The following is a 21,595-nucleotide window of genomic DNA, read 5'->3' as shown; positions in this document are numbered from 1 at the left end:
TGTTGACTTGAAAGTTCAATTTGTTTTCTCTTGCAAAACACCTTGAGATATTTTGTTATGCCAAAGGCACTAAATATTTACAAAAGGAGCCTTGGTATTGTCAAATGCGGGAAAACCCAGCTGACAGCATGGGGTGTGATGACAAATAAAGTATGGGATAGGAAGGGAGGGATTTACTACAAGAGAGTTCCAAGCATCCATATATTAAAATTAATGGGTGGACAGATTCTTAATACAGAATTCAGTTGCTATGTTCACCCATGTATTGTTAGGGATATAGATGTTATAGTTAATCGAGAGTTTGGGGATGCTAGGTCAAGAGATATAATCAGTGCTGCTGCAACTTATCCAGATGGTTTCTTTGGCAATCGGAACAGCTACAAAGAAATCCCCAGCCTAATGTTACATATGGTATGAGTAAATCAGAGTTAAAGAGTAGGAGATTTAATGAGCGACAGTCAATCTGCAGGGTCTCGGCCCAAAACGTCGACTGTACTTTCTTCCATAGACGCTGCCTGGCCTACTTGAGTTCCTCCAGCATTTTGTGTGTGTGTGTTGCAAAATTAAAGTCTTGTTTGGAAAGTTCCCTCCAATTGCCGAGAAGGGAGGTCATTAATTTAAAATGTTACTAATGCAGCAACAAGAAACTTCTCTACCACAATAATCATTGAAACATGGAACCAGCTAGATTATATGGAACCAGTAAATGAAGACAAAACTACCAAAGTTTGCTACCAGCACTCCATTCACCCTGTCACTTCATTATCCTAGCTTGTCAAATGTGACTCTTAAGACTGAGATCCTGCTCGCACTGATCCAGTGCATTATTCCAGTCTGAGCAGTTTGCAGACTGCTTCAGTCCAAAGGAGCTGAAGTCATTTAAATTGAAGCAAATTTGGTATTTTGTGAACTGGTCCCACTGTGAAAAATCTTAAAATACTTAGTTAAATTTAGTTCATGTGAATTGTTAATGGCATGCTAAGCTATTATTATTCCCAAGCAAACTATCTCGCCTAAGTATCCAATTGTGTGCATTTGTATTTGCCTTGCATAAATATTTTAAGGACTAAAGGATTTCGGGGAAATTAATTTATTATGATATTTCTACTTTAATTATACTTGTGTGCTCCAATCCATACCTAGCACAATCTGATGTTTCAAAAAATAATCCAAAATATTTCCTCAAGATCCCTCTGAGAATTGCCTGTTTTGTCAGTTTGAAGATATCTAGGCTTCTGGACCCCAGATATCCCTTTCAACAAATATTTTACAGTAACACCCATTGGATAACGGAAAGCTCACACCACGGAGATTGCCAGCTCAATTTCCCCCATCATTTTATTGCAAACTACAAATTCTGAGGCATTTTTTGTACTTCCAACCCTGCTATTGACGCATATAACCTACTGAGTCAATGCAATAACTCCTTTTGCCAAGTCACCAAGGTATAAATTATTTATAAATCATTAAATAATATTCTACTATTTATGCTTGCAAATATTAATATCTAAGTCCTTCTGTAGAAGTAAAAGATTGTAAGTTCATTTTTTTATTATTATTGCCATACTAAACAAAATCCTTTCACTGTATCTGAGTATATATGACAATGATAAACCAATACCAATATTTCTTTATTTGTATCATTTACTGTTTGTCAGTAATTGTCGTTGCGTGCAGGAGCCTGCTTAGTCATTTCAGGGCCCCTTGTATTGCCCTGCTTCCTTGGAGATAAAATACCGCCTAGACTGAAGGAAGAGCTTCAAGAAATTATGGCTGAATTGCAGACAAGACAGACAGCATTACTGGAAGGAATTATATTGACTTTTTATTATTAGTGTTAATTAGCAAAGGTCAGTAGACTAGATAATCACATTTTATAGCCGCCAATGACTGTGTTGTCTTGTGGCTTCTGTGGGAAACCAGCTGCTCTCCTTCCTTTGCCATTAGCCAAATTTCTTCAGTGGGATCTAGCAAGTGAGTAGGGCCACACAGATGGCCTGGAGGGTAGGGGCTACCACTCAGTCACACCGGTTCTAGTGTTGGCATGGCCTCAAAGTTTGGCCTGATCCACTCCCGAAGACAGATCCTAATGGCTTATTGACTGCCCCTCACTGCTGGGATGGGGGCTTACTGTCAACAACCCCTGCAGCCAGTACTGTATACCGCATTCATTATATCTTTCCCTGTGTCTGCTGGTCATTGACACATGTACATTTAACCCCCCACATGGCCACTCCACCCCAACCCCGACCTTGCACTGTTGTCATCTCTCTATTTGTTTTCTGTGCTGGGCGTCTGTGAGAGACAAAAATAAATCAAAGTCATGTTTATTGTCCTCTGCAGAAGTACATGAAAGTGCAGGTGAAATGAAAAACTTGCTTGTAGTATCATACAAGCAGCATTCACAAGCATATTAAGCAAAAACTATACACAATTTTACAACTAAAACAGAAACAAAATGAAGTCTAGTTTCATGCAAAATGATGCCATACCAAGACCATGCTGCAATCAGTTGGCATACGTTCAACAGTGAATCTTAAAACTTTGTTAACAGCTGAATCTCCTTGACCTCCTAAGAAAGTAAAAAGGTTGGTGCACTTCTACGATTCTATCTATGTGCTTGGCCCGGGACAACATCAGCGTTCCTCACGTGCAGCTCTCCATCAGTTCGGATTGATAACAACATCTCCTCTGCAACCACCACCAGCAAAGGTGCTCCACAAGACTGTGTGCTTAACCCCTGCTCCTCTCACTTCATACGTATGAAGCTAATCACAGCTCCAATGCCATATTTAAGTTTGCTGATGACACCACTGTTGTTGGCTGAATCAAAGGAAGTGACGAGGGAAATTGAAAATATAATTGAATTATACCACAATGACCTCTCACTCAGCATCAGCAAAACCAAAGATCTGATTATTGACTACAAGAGGAAGAAACCAGAGGTCCATAAGCCAGTCCTCATTAGGAGATCAGAGGTGGAGAGGGTCAGGAACCTTAAATTCCTTGGTTACCATGTCAGAGCCATGTGCTCTAAGAGGATAATGTACATATTGAAAAGCATATATACTGGCATATATCAATAAGTTCACATAGAGTCAAGTGGGCTGCTTGTTTATGGATGATGCTGAACTTCTTGAGTGCTATTGGAGCTGCACTCATCAGGCAAGTGGAGAGTAACCCATCACACTCCTGACCTGTACCCTGGGGAAAGCTGTTGGGGTATTGGGAATTAGATTGCTCTATCATTTTCTTGTATCCAAGGCACTTCTGTGACTGATCTAGTTGAGTTTCTGGTCAATGGAAATCCCATGATGTTAGAAACATAGAAACATAGAAAATAGGTGCAGGAGTAGGCCATTCGGCCCTTCGAGCCTGCACCGCCATTTATTATGATCATGGCTGATCATCCAACTCAGAACCCCGCACCAGCCTTCCCTCCATACCCCCTGACCCCTGTAGCCTCAAGGGCCATATCTAACTCCCTCTTAAACATAGCCAATGAAGTGGCCTCAACAGTTTCCTGTGGCAGAGAATTCCACAGATTCACCACTCTCTGTGTGAAGAAGTTTTTCCTAATCTCGGTCCTAAAAGGCTTCCCCTCTATCCTCAAACTGTGACCCCTCGTTCTGGACTTCCCCAACATCGGGAACAATCTTCCTGCATCTAGCCTGTCCAATCCCTTTAGGATCTTATACGTTTCAATCAGATCCCCCCTCAATCTTCTAAATTCCAACGAGTACAAGCCCAGTTCATCCAGTCTTTCTTCATATTGCTGTGTTTTCGTGCAACGACCATAGTTTCCCCTATATCGCTGTGTTTTCACTTCCCTCTCACACCTTCCCATAAATTGCCATGTTTTCGCGCACCTATCATATCTTCCCATACATTGGGATGCTTTCGCGCACCTCTCATAGCTTCCTTCAAATTACTGTTTTCGCGCACCACTCATAGCTTCACTATATCGCCGTGTTTTCGTGCACCTAGCATAGCTTCCCATATATCGCTGTGTTTTCACGCAGCTCTCATATCTTCCACTATATCGCTGTGTTTTCATGCACCACCCATAGCTTCCCCTTATCGCTGCGTTTTCGCGCACCTCCTATACCTTCCCCAATATGGCTGTGTTTTCGTGCACCTCTCATACCTTCCCCTGTATTTCGGTGTTTTCGCACACCTCCCATATCTTCCCCTATATCGCTGTGTTTTCGCTCACCTCGCATACCTTCCCCTATATCGCCATGTTTTCGCGCACCTTTCATAACTTCCCCTATATAGGTGTGTTTTCGCTCACCTCTCATACCTTCTCCTGTATCGCAGTGTTTTCGTGCACCTCTCAGACATTCTGCTACATCACCGTGTTTTCGCGCACCTCTCTTACCTTCCACTATTTCGCTATGTTTTCGAGCATGTTGGTATTGGGGAGCTAGCCACAGTCACACCATTGAATGTCAAAGAACACATGGAGTTGTTTCTGCATTAGCGTGACCTACACAGTACTACTGGGAAATAAGTACAGATCACAAAGCAATGCAATAAAGGAAAGGTGCACTATTTATTATTGGCTTTATTCAATATTAATACTCCTTTAATTTACAACAAGAGAGTTTATTGGCATTGTTTGTTCTGATTCATACTGTGAGGAATTGAAGCTCATTTACCCAGCAGGAAGTAAAACCACAGGCGAGTGGGTTGCAGACTCTGTTTTGGTAACAATGTGAACGTACTTTGGACGAAATGTGACTCTTATTTTGAAGAAGTTTTCCTGCTTTGTGATTTAATCAGGAGGGGACATGCTGATCGTTCCACTGCCCACACTAAGTAGTACATATCTCCAGAGCTTTCAGGCTTCACGCTGTTAATATATAAAAGACTTCTCTCCAGCAAATTGCAGGCTTCAAGATTTTTAAAATACAGACGACCCGTTTATTTCTAATTCCTGGTAAGTTTTATTAGAATTGTTCCCAAAGTCTGGAGCTACTGGAGTCACTGGTGTCTGGAGTTACTGCTGTTTTGTTATGATGCTATCTAAATCAATAGGAGATTGCTTTGTATTTAGAAAAACATACTTCGGCAAGTATTGATTCTATTATTTTTACGTAAGGTTTAACATTTGTCATATTGCCTATAAAGAGTTATACCAATATAGTTTGTTCTAGGTCAGATGGTTATTGTAAATAGGTCAGGGCTGGTTTAAATGTTGAGCAAAATCTCCAAAACCTTTCATGAATTTCGAATCCCACAGGAAGTACTCAATTGTTTTTTTTTTGTAGAACTTTGTCAACATATTAATCAACGATTAGGGAAGTAGGTTCAGGTACCCACACACTTAGCTGTTTTGGGGGAGTTTCCTCGGATTATTCGCAAGGCATACTTACCTCACACAATCCCGTTGCTTAAATGCTGATTGATTTTAGAATGGTTCTTACCTATTGTAAAAACCACGTTACACCAAGAGGTGGTAAGTAGGGTCCTGCCTATTTCTTATTCCCATATTCCCAGGAGTCTCTGAGCACTTCGTTTATGAATTGTGATTTGGTGAATTCGAGGTTTGAGACGGGGTTCGCGGGGACCTGGTTTACAATCCGCACTGGCACCATCTGCCTGACTATGAAAGTTTGAGGAAGGAACGATTAAACCGCCTTAACATTTGCTATTGGCGATCCTGCCGAAACTGCATGTTGATTTTGCGATTGCACACACCTGCTCTGTAAGTCAGAGAAGCAGTCACTGCAAGTATGTTAATATCTCCCGGCAAATCATTCATTTTTCCCCGTGCTGTACATTCGGAGGACCACTATACCCAAATCAGTACAGTATTAGAACAACACTCATACTCAATTTTCATAATCCACGGGCGCTCAGGTTCAGCGACCGGAACGTTAAAACTTGACAGAGAAATGTAATATGATTTTCTGCAATATTTCCGTTTCAATTTTGATTACTTCACCAGCAGCAAGTAGTGTAGTTTATTACCAGAGCGATTGTTTACAACTTACAAGTAGACCCTTGACATGCAACTTCATTTTTTTAAATAAGGCAGTTAAAAACCACAGTAGCAAATACAATTTCTGTAACAAAATATCTTATAGATTACATTGTGAATTTTACTCTTTCATTTTTACTTTTTGGAAAGGTTTCATCACAAACATGTTTGTCATTATATTCAGACAGTTGTTTGTTATTTCGGGCAGTTTGATGACGTTTCTCCTGTTATCTATCGGATAGGAATTGTTTACATATCACATTCGTCAGCAATGCCAGGAAATTTGCCATTCATGTTTTTCATACTGGAATTAATCACTTTCTGACTAACATATCGTGCTTACATATTTACATAAGCATTCGTCTTATGTTGCCTCACAACCAAAGATAAATTTCTTCGTTTACTTTTCTAGATAGCACCAGTAAAATACATAGTAAGAGTTCATGGGTGATATTCTTCTTCAGTGTTGATGGATCATGGGCAAATTGGTGAATAGACGTGTAATTTTCCAAATCTGAACCCAGTGCAGGTTTCTACCGCCCTATTCTACCCCCATTTTTCAAACTCACCATCAAAAACTGATTTTTTTTAAAAAAAATTCCAGTTAAGTTTATCCAACTCTTCATTTTATGTGGGTGAGACTCGGTAGACAGTCTTTTTACATAGCAGGGGAATGTTTTTATTTGTGTTTTATTGATATAGAGCTAGGTCGCTGAACAGGCCCAGCCCTATTCAGCCACAGCCTAGTCACATAACAATTTACCATGACCTACTAATCCAGCATGTCTTTGAACTGTGGGAGGAAACGGGGGCACCAGGAGGAAACCCACGTGCTCCCGGGAAGGACGCACAAACTTCAGACATACAAAAGGACGGTGTCGGAATTGATCTCCAAACTCCACCTCTCCAAACTGTGATAGCATCGCGTTAACCTAAACTAATGTGGAATTAATGGTTAAGGAGAAAAGGCAGGTAAATGGAGCTGATACCACAGCCAGATCAACTATGATCTTATTGACCCTATATTTGTTCTTATGACAGGCTATTCAAATGAAGGAAACACGACAAGTTGGAACTAGATGACAGGGTGTTTGACACCTTCTAACATATCTACATGGGTGGGGGGGGGGTAGAATCCCTACTGACTATGAATGTTTGTTTTCTTCCACTTATCTGTCAAGAAAATAATTCCAACTGGCAGAATTTTTGACGTTTGTCCTAATCTTTCCCCTCATAAGTCTTAACCAATTATTCCAGGATCATGACACTCTTTGAATTAGTGTTGTCTTATTTTTAGGCCATTTTAATATCATGTATATTTCCATGAGGTCCCATCTTTTCCCTTTTCAAGGCTGAAGAATTCTAATTTCTTCATATTCTCCCCATAACTTAATATTTGATGCATATATTAACTTTGTGACATTTCACTCCATTGCCTACATAACTTGGCATACTTGTAATATCCATTTGTCCATTCAACCTTGTAAATGTCTAGCCAATATAAATCTGTGTTGGGTTTTTGTAATGATTCCATTTCTTTGCTTTATATTTAAAAAAAACATTGGAAGCGGTACCAGATTCTGCAAAACTGCTTTTAAGAAGTATTCTGCCACCTAATCAAATATCAATAGTTTTTATCCACAATGTTTCAGAAATTAATAATGCTAATTACAGCAACACACAAAAAAGTTGTTGGTGAACGCAGCAGGCCAGGCAGCGTCTCTAGGAAGAGGTGCAGTCGAGGTTTCAGGCCGAGACCCTTCGTCAGGACTAACTGATGGAAGAGTGAGTAAGGGATTTGAAAGTTGGAGGGGAAGGGGGAGATCCAAAATGATAGGAGAAGACAGGAGGGGGAGGGATAGAGCCAAGAGCTGGACAGGTGATAGGCAAAAGGGATACGAGAGGATCATGGGACAGGAGGTCTGGGAAGAAAGACAAGGGGGGTGGGAACCCAGAGGATGGGCAAGGGGTATATTCAGAGGGACAGAGGGAGAAAAAGGAGAGTGAGAGAAAGAATGTGTGTATAAAAATAAGTAACGGATGGGGTACGAGGGGGAGGTGGGGCATTAGCGGAAATAGAGAAGTCGATGTTCATGCCATCAGGTTGGAGGCTACCCAGACGGAATATAAGGTGTTGTTCCTTCAACCCGAGTGTGGCTTCATCTTTACAGTAGAGGAGGCCGTGGATAGACATGTCAGAATGGGAATGGGATGTGGAATTAAAATGTGTGGCCACTGGGAGATCCTGCTTTCTCTGACGGACAGAGCGTAGATGTTCAGCAAGGCGGTCTCCCAGTCTGTGTCGGGTCTCGCCAATATATAAAAGGCCACATCGGGAGCACCAGACGCAGTATATCACCCCAGTCGACTCACAGGTGAAGTGTTGCCTCACCTGGAAGGACTGTTTGGGGCCGTGAATGGTGGTAAGGGAGGAAGTGTAAGGGCATGTGTAGCACTTGTTCCGCTTACACGGATAAGTGCCAGGAGGGAGATCAGTGGGGAGGGATGGGGGGGACGAATGGACAAGGGAGTTGCGTAGGGAGCGATCCCTGCGGAATGCAGAGGGGGGGGGAGGGAAAGATGTGCTTAGTGGTGGGATCCCGTTGGAGGTGGCGGAAGTTACGGAGAATAATATGTTGGACCCGGAGGCTGGTGGGGTGGTAGGTGAGGACCAGAGGAACCCTATTCCTAGTGGGGTGGCGGGAGGATGGAGTGAGAGCAGATGTACGTGAAATGGGGGAGATGCGTTTAAGAGCAGAGTTGATAGTGGAGGAAGGGAAGCCCCTTTCTTTAAAAAAGGAAGACATCTCCCTCGTCCTAGAATGAAAAGCCTCATCCTGAGAGCAGATACGGTGGAGACGGAGGAATTGCGAGAAGGGGATGGCGTTTTTGCAAGAGACAGGGTGAGAAGAGGAATAGTCCAGATAGCTGTGAGAGTCAGTAGGCTTATAGTAGACATCAGTGGATAAGCTGTCTCCAGAGACAGAGACAGAAAGATCTAGAAAGGGGAGGGAGATGTTGGAAATGGACCAGGTAAACTTGAGGGCAGGGTGAAAGTTGGAGGCAAAGTTAATAAAGTCAACGAGTTCTGCATGCATGCAGGAAGCAGCGCCAATGCAGTCGTCGATGTAGTGAGGGAAAAGTGGGGGACAGATACCAGAATAGGCACGGAACATAGATTGTTCCACAAAGCCAACAAAAAGGCAGGCATAGCTAGGACCCATACGGGTGCCCATAGCTACACCTTTAGTTTGGAGGAAGTGGGAGGTGCCAAAGGAGAAATTATTAAGAGTAAGGACTAATTCCGCTAGACGGAGCAGAGTGGTGGTAGAGGGGAACTGATTAGGTCTGGAATCCAAAAAGAAGCGTAGAGCTTTGAGACCTTCCTGATGGGGGATGGAAGTATATAGGGACTGGACGTCCATGGTGAAAATAAAGCGGTGGGGGCCAGGGCTAATTACATTCTGCCTGTCACATATAAATGCATAAAACAAAGAGGAAACAAAATCCTGTCACAAAATAGTTCTTACCATGATTTCCTTTCATCACAGATGAGCCCAGCATTCAAAATTCAAAGTAAATTTAGTATCTAAGTACATATATATCACCATATACACCCCTGAGATTTGTTTTGTTGCAGGCATACACAGTAAGTCTAAGTAAACACAATACAATCAATGAAAGACCACACCCTACAGGGCAGACAAACAACCAATGTGCAAAAGACAACTCACTGAGCAAATTCAAAAGAGTGAGAGGAAAAATAATAAATATGTAAAATATCAAGAATGTGAAGTGAAGAGTCCTTGAAAGTGAGCCCGCAGGCTGTGGGAACAGATTAGTGATGGGTCGAGTGAAGCTGAGTGAAGTTACCCTTGTACTTTCTTCTTGATGGCAGCAGCAAGAAGAGAGCTCGGCCTGGGTAGTGGGGATCCCTGATGATGGATGCTGCTTTCCTGCAACAGTGCTCCATGTAGATGTGCTCAGTGGAGGCGATGGCTTAATGCATGATGCACTGGGCTGTATCCACTACTTTTTGTAGGATATTCCATTCAAGGGCATTGGTGTTTCCAATTATTCTTAACATACTTAACATTCACTTAAGCACACACCGTGAATAGAAGAATCTTACCAATTATCATTCCATATCGTGTCATTACATCCAATCAGGTTAAAATCAATCAAGGAACAATTAATCAACTTAGTGCAGGCATGTGGTGTCTGTTTTCCATTTGTGCTTGCCTGTTCTGTAGATTTTGGGCAATCCTCCCTCAACAGCTCTCACCACACTAGGGGGAGAATGCTCTCCTTCAGCTGTGAAATGTGACTTTAAGCTGTTTTGCACTGAGGTGATTTGGCAGCTTCAGCCTGAGCAAAAGCCCGGATGATCGAAAATGGCAAGGCCAGAAGTGGCACAGTACTGGCAGATTATAAATACCATCAGCCTGAAAAAAGAGAAAAGCCCAGAACTCAAGCTGAAGAAAAGGAAAGTGTTCTTATACCATCTGCATCTTGAAAATCTGAAGAGTTGTAGCATGAGGGGAGGTGAAATAGGAACATAATGTCATTTCCAATAACTTAAGTGCACCTATTATCCACTTTCTGTGTGGCTACTACCCCAATGATAAACAGCAGCATCATATTCCGATCACCAAGCATGTGTTCAATGTATCACTGCCTGCCCGTCACTGCTTGCAGAGGCTGTGTGATAATTCCCCCATGAAAGAAAAGGGGAAGAGTATTAATCAGCGAGTTGCAACATGCTTGCTGACCTGTCTGCTGTGGTGTGTGTGAGTGTTACAGTAGTGGTGCTGTGTATAGATGGGGTGGAGTGTCTGAATGTTAATTGGAATCAGGATTGGCAGAGCTCGTTGTTAAGCAAGATATGAAGATGTAAAGCACTGGACAATGTGTCAGATGTTTGTTGATTTGTAAAAAAAATTTGGCAGATATTCCATTTTTGACAGTTCTCTTCAGATAATGATCATTAAAAAAATAATTCTCTTTTGGAGTCTGACCATTGCTGATAGGGGCAGTATTTATTGGATAATCCTAAATGTCCTTGAGATGGTGGTAGTGAGCCACTTCTTAAACTTCCTGCAGTCCAAATGCTGTCGGGTTGGGTTCCATGTATTACACCCAATTACACTGAAGGATCAGTGATATAGTTGGGTGAAGATGTTTGCAACTTGGAGAAGAAGATGCAGTGGGTGGTGTTCCCAGGCATCTACTGCCTTTGCTGTTTTTGGTGGCCATGGACATGGGTTTGGGAGGTGCTATTGGAGTAGCCTAAGCAAGTAACAACTGTGTATGTAATAGATGATACACCATGCAGCCACCAGGCACCACTGGGAGGAGGGTGATTCTCAGAGTGGTTGATCGGCTGCTCTGGATGGTTCCAAGCTTCTTTTGAGTTATTGTTACTCACTCATCGGACAAAAGGAGGACATTCCACCAGGCTCCTGACTTGTGCCCTATAGATGGTGGAAAGAGTTTTTACTGCCAAGGGATGAGTCACCCAGCATCGGATACTAAGTTACTTATCTGAAGTAGCCACAGTGTTCCTGCGGCTTGCTTAGCTGACCGCTGGTCACTCCCAATATGAGGCCTCATTAATTGACAAGGGTATGTGATTTTCACTAAGGTCTGAAATAAGAGGGCAGAGTAACAAAATAAAATGTGGTCATTTAAAACTGGAGCGCATGGGAATTTCTTCTCACAAATAGTGGTAAATTCTGGAATTCTCTGCCTTAATACTGTGGAAAGACCCAGCTGGTGGCGCAGTGGCATCAGTGCCGGACTTCGAGACAAAAGGTCCCAAGTTCAAATCCAGCCGGTTCCCCTGCACACATTCTATCCGTGCTGGTGATCTCTTTGGAAACTCACCCGGCAGAAGGCAATGGCAAACCAGTGCTGTAACTTGCCTCGTATGCAGTACCCCACTACCTTAGAGAGGTGTGGAGGAAAATCGTCCGCTAACGGGAGAAACTCCAGATGCGACGCAGATGTCACATACCCTTCCTAATACTGTGGAAGTTAGTTCACTGGAGGTATTTAAAGTAGAAGTAGATAGATTTTTGAAAGATCAGAAAATTGAGGGCCAAGGATCAGCTACCATCATATTGAATGGATGGGCAGATTTGACTGACGCAGCCTACTCTTGGTCTCACTTTCATATTGGACGTATTCATAGAACCATAGAACCATAGAAACTACAGCACAGAAACAGGCCCTTTGGCCCTTCTTGGCTGTGCCGAACCATTTTCTGCCTAGTCCCACTGACCTGCACATGGACCATATCCCTCCATACAACTCCCATCCATATATCTGTCCAATTTATTCTTAAATGTTAAAAAAGAACCCGCATTTACCACCTCGTCTGGCAGCTCATTCCATACTCCCACCACTCTCTGTGTGAAGAAGCCCACCCTAATGTTCCCTTTAAACTTTTCCCCCCTCACCCTTAACCCATGTCCTCTGGTTTTTTTCTCCCCTTGCCTCAGTGGAAAAAGCCTGCTTGCATTCACTCTATCTATACCCACCATAATTTTATATACCGCTATCAAATCTCCCCTCATTTTTCTATGCTCCAGGGAATAAAGTCCTAACCTATTCAACCTTTCTCTGTAACTGAGTTTCTCAAGTCCCGGCAACATCCTTGTAAACCTTCTCTGCACTCTTTCAACCTTATTTATATCCTTCCTGTAATTTGGTGACCAAAACTGAACACAATACTCCAGATTTGGCCTCACCAATGCCTTATACAACCTCATCATAACATTCCAGCTCTTATACTCAATACTTCGATTAATAAAGGCCAATGTACCAAAAGCTCTCTTTACGACCCTATCTACTTGTGACGACACTTTTAGGGAATTTTGTATCTGTATTCCCAGATCCCTCTGTTCCACTGCACTCCTCAGTGCCTTATCATTAACCCTGTATGTTCTACGTTGGTTTGTCCTTCCAACGTGCAATACCTCACACTTATCAGTATTAAACTCCATCTGCCATTTTTCAGCCCATTTTTCCAGCTGGTCCAAGTCCCTCTGCAGGCTCTGAAAACTTTCCTCACTGTCTACTACACCTCCAATCTTTGTATCATCAGCAAACTTGCTGATCCAATTTACCACATTATCATCCAGATCATTGATATAGATGACAAGTAACAATGGACCCACCACTGATCCCTGTGGCACACCACTAGTCACAGGCCTCCACTCAGAGAAGCAATTCTCTACCACCACTCTCTGGCTTCTTCCATCGAGCCAATGTCTAATCCAATTTACCACCTCTCCATGTATACCTAGCGACTGAATTTTCCTAACTAACCTCCCATGCGGGACCTTGTCAAAGGCCTTACTGAAGTCCATGTAGACAATATCCACTGCCTTCCCTTCATCCACTTTCCTGGTAACCTCCTCGAAAAACTCCAACAGATTGGTCAAACATGACCTACCATGCACAAAGCCATGTTGACTCTCCCTAATAAGCCCCTGTCTATCCAAATGCTTGTAGATTCTGTCTCTTAGTACTCCCTCCAATAACTTACCTACTACTGACGTTAAACTCACCGGCCTATAATTTCCCAGATTACTTTTCGATCCTTTTTTAAACAACGGAACAACATGAGCCACTCTCCAATCCTCCGGCACTTCACCCGTAGACAGCGACATTTTAAATATTTCTGCCAGGGCCCCCGCAGTTTCAACACTAGTCTCCTTCAAGGTCCGAGGGAACACTCTGTCAGGTCCCGGGGATTTATCCACTTTAATTTTCCTCAAGACAGCAAGCACCTCCTCCTTTTCAATCTGTACAGTTTCCATGGTCTCACTACTTGATTCCCTCAATTCCATAGATTTCATGCCAGCTTCCTTAGTAAATACAGACGCAAAAAACCTATTTAAGATCTCCCCCATTTCCTTTGGTTCCACACAAAGCCGACCACTCTGATCTTCAAGAGGACCAATTTTATCCCTTACAATCCTTTTGCTCTTAATATACTTGTAAAAGCTCTTTGGATTATCCTTCACTTTGACTGCCAAGGCAACCTCATGTCTTCTTTTAGCCCTTCTGATTTCTTTCTTAAGTATTTTCTTGCACTTCTTATACTCCTCAAGCACCTGATTTACCCCCTGTTTCCTATACATTTCATACAACTCTCTCTTCTTCTTTATCAGAGTTGCAATATCCCGTGAGAACCAAGGTTCCTTATTCCTATTCAATTTGCCTTTAATCCTGACAGGAACATACAAACTCTGCACTCTCAAAATTTCCCCTTTGAAGGCTTCCCACCAACCAATCACATCTTTGCCAGAAAACAACCTGTCCCAATCCACGCTTTTTAGATCCTTTCTCATTTCTTCAAATTTGGCCTTCTTCCAGTTCAGAACCTGAACCCTAGGACCAGATCTATCCTTGTCCCTGATCAAATTGAAACTAATGGTGTTATGATCACTGGAACCAAAGTGCTCCCCTACACAGACTTCTGTCACTTGCCCTAATTCGTTTCCTAACAGGAGATCCAATATTGCATCCCCTCTAGTTGGTCCCTCTATATATTGATTTAGAAAACTTTCCTGAACACATTTTACAAACTCTAAACCATCTAGACCCCTAACAGTATGGGAGTCCCAAACAATGTATGGAAAATTAAAATCCCCTACCACCACAACTTTATGTTTCCTGCAGTTGCCTGATATCTCTCTGCAGATTTGCTCTTCCAAGTCTCGTTGACTATTGGGTGGTCTGTAATACAATCCCAGTAATGTGGCCATACCTTTCCTGTTTCTCAGCTCCACCCATAAGGACTCAGTAGACAAGCCCTCTAATCTGTCCTGCCTGAGCACTGCTGTAATATTTTCCCTAACAAGCAATGCTACTCCCCCACCTTTCATTCCTCTGCCACGATCACATCGGAACCCTGGAATATTAAGCTGCCAGTCCTGCCCCTCCTGTAGCCAAGTTTCACTAATTGCTACAACATCATAATTCCACGTGTCAATCCACGCCCTCAACTCATCCGCCTTCCCCGCAATACTCCTAGCATTGAGCTCCGTGGCCAAACTGGAGGACTTCATGGTTCCCTGGACTTAAAGAATCTTTCTCCTCCTCTCAGTTGATAAATCAAGAGTGGCCCCAAAAGGGGACCCTGCCTGCCCTGAAATAGCTTGCATTGGGATCTCCAAAACTGGATGTTATGGAGATACTTCACTCAGCACGGCTATTTTAGAAAGTGCAGGAAGGAGTTTAATTCAGTATAGCCGAGTTATCTCCGCGTTAATTTACGCTATTTCCCTTTGGCACCAAGGGACACCAGTATAATTTAACGCCAACTCCAGCGCAAGCAAATATTGCGCTCAATGTTTGTTTAAAGTGTGTCTCATGTATGACTAAATATCGCCGGAACCATCTGCTGTTTAGCATAATTCAACCTCACCAGAAATCTCAGGTCCCTTGTCAGTTATCGCGAACACTTCCCCCCCCCCCACATTAAATAATGGAGCTCAGAGGAAATGCGTTGAAGTGCCGTGGATGAAGGTGTGTGGAAGCGGTGCAGATTAGATAGGGCACTGCATGTCGACACCGATTGGTGGTCATCCGGTATTAACTTCTATGTCTCTCCGGCCAACCCCTTCAACATTGCGCTCGAGTTCCATGAATGGGCTGTTCCACACATACAAAATAATGAATGAAAAACGGGGTGGTTTCTTTCCAAAATCTATATGCAATCCCTCTTCTTCCCTCCACCCCCACAGCAAAAATTCTGAATGTAAAGAATTGGAACGAAATTACGACCTCTGTAAACAAAACTCGCCTTAATCTGTTTAAAAAGAAGTGACTGTTATCGTTTTGATACTTTATTTACAGACACACAATCGTCCCCTATGTGGGAATAGTCTATTCCAGACCCTGCTCCTTTTCAAGACAGTAGTGTTCGCAGGAATTCTATTTACGTGATCTTAAAAATTCAAGCAGAAAGGTAAAAGAGTGAGATGTTGTTTGCAATTGAAGAGATAGAATGATGTTTTAGTTACAAATGATTTAAAATGATGTATAATTCCAATACGTCCGTAGACTACTTATGAAATAAGGTGGCTATTATTGTCAGCTTGCCTGGCTCTTGGAGTGTCTACGTGCTGAAGGTAAACAGAACGAATCTCTCTTACGGTTTTTTTTCTTTTTAAAATTAAAATTGCTTTTATTTGTTAATGTAATTCCAGCGTTGATATCTGCTTCCTCGGTCGCCTCTCGGGCGGGTGTCGAAAACTGCATATTTCACTGCTCCGGGGATTCTGGGGATGACAGATTTATATATATATATATATATATATATATATATATATAAACACGGTTTTGGCAATTCGCTTGAAACCTTGCATTTGGAATCGTTGCACTAAAGCAAGGACAGGGCAATATTTTATTTTCGGATCATACTGAGCAACGAGCAGAATTACTTGCATCAACCGTTTTGTATGCAGAATGTATTAAACAGCTGTCGGATTTAAAGGCAAAAATAACTCGCAGGGCAAGGGGGATGGAAGTGGAGGAATAAAAAAGGAAGATAAGTGGGCGGGAGGATGGGTAGAGGAAATGAAGGTTGCTGGAGGCGAGAGAGATCGGAGATGAGAGTGACGTGTGGGCTATTTCGGAGCGTATCAGGAGCGGAAAAGTACATCACAGCGAGGGAGGAGGAAGGGAATCGACCCCAAGACGGGACTCAGCAACTGACGTCAGTCCCTCGGGTGCTCCTCCTCTCCACGCCGCTCTTCCTTCAGTCATTTCCAGGGATCTCCTTTCCCCAGCGCCACTTTAATGCCCGCTCCCTTCTTCCAGATTCTCGGAGTAGCTGGCCTTACGCGGGAATGCTGGTCCCGAAGTTTCTGAAGAGCTGCCAGCTCTCGGGAAGGTGCGTATTTCTATTGTGGGTGCACCGGCGCCAGACAGCGGCTGTATGGTCATTCCTGTCCGGTGAGTACCTGCCTGCAAAACAGCGCTACCAGCGAAATCTGTTTTGGCTTTCCTCCTCGCTCGACATCCATGTGGGAGTGCCTTCTCTCACTTGCAAGACTGTGTCCGGGGATAGGGATGATGCCTGATTTGGACCGACCTTCTACTGGGGCCACCGAACAATCGTCCCAACTGTTGCGCAAAATTTGCACCGCCGGACTCGGCAGACCGAGACTGGATGATGCATTGAGGTTTGCATTCTAAATGAGTCCAGCCTCTGAAATGTAGATTGATTCTTCATTTTGTCATGTGTAACGACCTCAACTCAGACTGAAGGAAGATGCAGTTTCCCCCTGGCCGGAAGAATACGTTATAGTTAAGGGCCACAGTGAGGAAAAATGTGAAATTACTTTTCCGATGCGTAGGATTTTGTATTTTTTGTCAGCGTTTTGGAGTCCCGTTCTGAGATCTTGTAATTAAAATACCTGATTATTGAAATAGAGTTGAATTCCATTTTTATCTTGTGATTACAGGAAATTATACTGCTGTTTTTGGGATTAGTGCTATTTTAATGTTTCTTTTGTGAAACTCACACAAACCAATTAATTTTTATTACAATTATTTGTTTTTTTTTATGTAGCTAGTGGCATTTTAAAATTCAATGTGTCTTTATTGGATATACTGCAGCGTTAATAAACTATATATTTAAGAAATTCATTGTACGTTATTGGCGTAATTGTGCATTAGATGGAGCGACTTGGACAGTTTGTTCTCGAGCTGGGTAGTTCTCTGACATAGTGGCTGAAATTGATGACCTCTCTGTAAACTGATAATTGAAATGGAAAGGAGGGATTTTGCATCCAGGCACCTGTGCTTCCTCTAAACCCTTCCTCCACCAATGGTGTCATTCATTCACCATACTCCGGACATCTCCTAAATGATCTTTGTCAACCCACCCCAAGTTTCAGTTTAAAACCTTTGGATGAAGATGGGTAATTTGGTGTAAATTGTCTCATCCTTCCCTTGTAAACAATTGAGAGATGTTAAATACGAGCTGTTAAATAGGATATTAAAATGTCAAAGGAGCTAAATCATTGCACATTTTTATCATTCTGAATAAATTAATCACCAAAAGGAGTTTGCATAGTTTGCTGTTTTCCCATTTCTAATGTGGGCTGAATGTCACTCATTTTGCAGAGAACATACCAGAGAAACAGAAAAACAGAATAGATACAGCACCGAAGGGGGCCAATTGGCCCATGAAGCCAAACTGATTTTGAAAGATGTAAAGGCTTTGGCAAGGGTGCAGAAGAGATTTACCAGATTGACTCCAGGGATGAAGGAAAATCATGACGAAAGACCCAGGAAACTGGGATTGTTCTTCCTATACAGAGTGGATGTTGAGAAGACCAGATACAGAGTTAAAACAATAAAATGTACAGACCATGGGAAATAGTTCCCATTAGTGGAGTGGACGGGAAGTAAGAAATATAGAATGAAGGCGATGAGAAAAAGAACCAGAAATGACATGTAGAAAACTGTTTTAATACAGGAAGTGGTTGAAGGTCAAGAATATACTTCTGGGGCAGTAGAGAAATCAGATTCAATTGTTGTATATCCATAGGGAAGCAGGTAGTGAATGTCAAGAATTTGAAGGATGGAAGGTGGCATGGATGTGTTCATCAGGTAGGGGTGTGTGTGTGTGTGTGTCTGTCTGTCTGTCATTGGAACAGAAGGCATGGAAGGATGGAAGGTGGCTGGTGCCTCACAGTTAATAACACGAATAGCTTCATGGGATTGTGATCACATAAAACTTCTCACCAAGTCGACGGAAAAGTATGGTTCAAAGGTTTTGGGAAAGAAATAAAATTTACTCTGGCAAGAGAGAATGGGTTATAGTGCACTGGTAGGGCAAAGGGTGCATGTAGATTCTGAAAGAAAGGGTTTAAGCCAAGAAGGGATTTGAGAGAAGTGTATGAATGTTAAGGTGAGGCATTGACGGACTGGGAACTAATGTGGGCCAACAAGCCATTTGGGATGATGGATGATTGTGACTTTGTGCAGGTTAGAATATGGGCACCAAGTTTTTGAATGAACTCAGTTTCAGGGAAAGTAGAAAATAAGAAATTTTACTGAAGACCGTTGGGATAGTCAAAACTGGTTCTAACACAAATATTGAAGATGGCTTTCCAGCAGATGTGCTGATGTTTTGTAGCTATGGGCAGTATTATAAAGAAGAAAATGGGTCATTTGTGAAAGACAGGATATGAGACTAATTACATGTTTGTTCTTTTACAGCTACATAACAACTGTGGGAATGTCAGAAACTAACATCACATGCCACTAAAACAAACCCTAATTGCAAAGAATACTGCTTTTTCACACATCTACAGTTAATCTTCTGAAATGCCGGAGCAAAGCAATGATTATAGGGTGGTTGTATTTGGAGCAGCAGGAGTTGGGAAAAGCTCTTTAGTTCTCCGCTTTGTTAGAGGGACTTTCAGAGAAACATATATTCCAACAGTTGAAGATACATATAGGCAGGTGATCAGCTGTGATAAGAATATATGTACACTACAAATCACGGACACTACAGGAAGCCATCAGTTTCCTGCAATGCAGAGGTTGTCCATTTCCAAAGGGCATGCATTCATTCTGGTGTACTCTGTGACCAGCAGGCAATCCGTGGAAGAACTGCAACCCATCTATGAGCAGATATGTGAAATCAAAGGAAACATTCAAAATATCCCCATCATGTTAGTGGGTAACAAGAGAGATGAGACTCAGAGAGAAGTGGAGGCCACCGAGGGAGAAGCGCTGGCCTCGAAGTGGATGTGTTCTTTCATGGAGACCTCGGCCAAACTAAACCACAATGTGCAGGAACTTTTCCAAGAGTTGCTTAATTTGGAAAAGCGGAGAGCAGTAAGCCTCCAAGTGGATGGAAAGAAATCCAAACAACAGAAAAAACGAGACAAACTGAAAAGAAAATGTTCCCTGATGTGAAGCATTGTCTAATTGAATTCTATTTACTGCATGGTACAACCAGGCATGGATTTCACAGGCTCCTGTGCCACATGATCCACATATGCACAAAAAGTCTCATTTCTAAATAGCCACAAATCAGATAATAAAGTCTTAAATCAACTGTACAATCAATGAATCAAAGCTAAATGTCAGATCTCTACAATGGGTGGACTCCATCATGAGCTTTGGTTGTTGTTTGGACAAAAAAAAACATGCTTCCTGCATTTTCTGATTTAAATCATAATTTCCTATGTGCATGGTTACTGCAACAAAAATATATTAAAATTTATCTGCATGAATGACCAGAGAACTTCTGTTTTATTTTAGATTAGAACTCTTACAAGTAAGTAAACCAATATTAATTGATAAATAAACAACTTTTATTTTTCCCTCCAGTTTTCTTCTTTCAAGGTAGTTGCTTACTCTGGAGTGCAGTATCATAGGACTGGCTAACAGTCCCTTCTCTTCTTCTTCACTACCCTCATGATTTGCCTCCAGTTCCCCATCTCTTTCCCTTTACTCCACTGTCCTCTTCTATCAGATTCCTTCATCTTCAGCCTTCTACCTCTTCCAGCTATCACTTCCCAACTTCTCAATCATAGCCCCCCTCCCCACCTACCCACCTTCCACTCACCAGGTTTCACCTAGCCCCCCTCCCCACCTACCCACCTTCCACTCACCAGGTTTCACCTATCACCTGCCAGCTTGTCTCCTCCCCCTCTCCCACCTTCTTATTCTGGCTTCTACCCCCTTCCTTTCCAGCCCTGATGAAGCGTCTTGGCCTGAAACATCGACTGTTTATTCCCCTCCAAAGGTGCTGCTTGATTTGCTGAGTTCCTTTAACAGTATGTAAGTGTTCCTCAAGATTTTTCAGCATCTGCTGAAAATTGTGTCTGCTGGCTGTCATACTGTAACTGAACCAAGAGCATTAGATGATAATGACTTTGGACATGCTATTTGAACCAGAGAGATATTTGAATCTAGCTGCTACCTAGTAGCCATGAATGTGCACTTTTCACTGGAAACAGACTAATTGTTTGCTTTATTTAGCCCAAGGCAATTATAGCATCAAAACTGATAATGTATCTGATATTATCCTCCCACCCTCCATTTCAACCCAGCCCTATTTTTTTCCCACCTCTACAAAATTCTGATAAAACAATACATAACAAATAATTTCAGGCTTCAATTCTAAATTAGTTATCAATATTCCAGTGGTAGTTCTACCTCTGAACTTCTATTCAGGTTTGTGAAAAGACTCAGCCTCATCGCAACAAGTCCCCACAAAAGAATTCTGGGTACACATGAAATTTTGCCTAAGTATTTTCATCCAGTTAATAATCCCACAACATAATTCCTTTTCTAAGGTTCACTGACTTCACAAAGAAAAGAAAATAATAACTTTGGGGTAAAGGAAAAGAATTGCTTTGTTCTAAGGATGAGGTTTATGATTTGACTGAAAGGTAATTTGCATTAAGTACTTGAAAGAGACTCATTCACTTTAATTAGTGAAAGCCTGATTAGTAAAAAGAAAGGTATAATACATGTCCAATGACTAAAATCTAGATTTACCGTTTCATGTTGTATTGAAGGAATGCTGCACTGTTGAAGATGCTGTCTTTTGAATGAAAAAAT

At 42.2% G+C, this 21,595-nt stretch overlaps 1 protein-coding gene across 7 annotated transcripts; it reads left to right on the top strand.

The window, feature by feature from the left end:
* The first annotated feature begins 4,798 nt into the window (after positions 1-4,798).
* LOC134355174 (GTP-binding protein Di-Ras2-like) lies at positions 4,799-20,543 on the top strand. Of its 7 annotated transcripts, none has more exons than XM_063064961.1 (3): positions 4,806-4,942; positions 15,857-15,968; positions 19,235-20,543. In XM_063064961.1, the coding sequence occupies exon 3, from the start codon at positions 19,343-19,345 to the stop codon at positions 19,937-19,939; it is 597 nt and encodes a 198-aa protein (XP_062921031.1). In that variant the 5' UTR covers positions 4,806-4,942; positions 15,857-15,968; positions 19,235-19,342; the 3' UTR covers positions 19,940-20,543. The 7 variants fall into 7 exon arrangements, with proteins under 7 accessions (XP_062921030.1, XP_062921031.1, XP_062921029.1 ...); XM_063064956.1 differs by lacking the exons at positions 4,806-4,942; positions 15,857-15,968 and adding exons at positions 15,977-16,131; positions 16,823-16,957 and having other exon boundaries at positions 19,235-20,542; XM_063064960.1 differs by lacking the exon at positions 15,857-15,968 and having other exon boundaries at positions 4,799-4,942.
* The last annotated feature ends 1,052 nt before the right edge of the window (positions 20,544-21,595 follow it).

Source organism: Mobula hypostoma, chromosome 12 (assembly GCF_963921235.1).
Source record: "Mobula hypostoma chromosome 12, sMobHyp1.1, whole genome shotgun sequence".
NCBI classification, from domain to species: Eukaryota; Metazoa; Chordata; class Chondrichthyes; order Myliobatiformes; family Myliobatidae; genus Mobula; species Mobula hypostoma.
Note: the sequence above shows the minus strand (reverse complement) of the source record. Positions and strands in the feature narration are given on the sequence as shown.

What these genes read in the sequence shown, in the direction of transcription:
- LOC134355174 (XM_063064960.1), top strand. Translation starts at nt 19,343, where the DNA reads ATGCCGGAGCAAAGCAATGATTATAGGGTGGTTGTATTTGGAGCAGCA.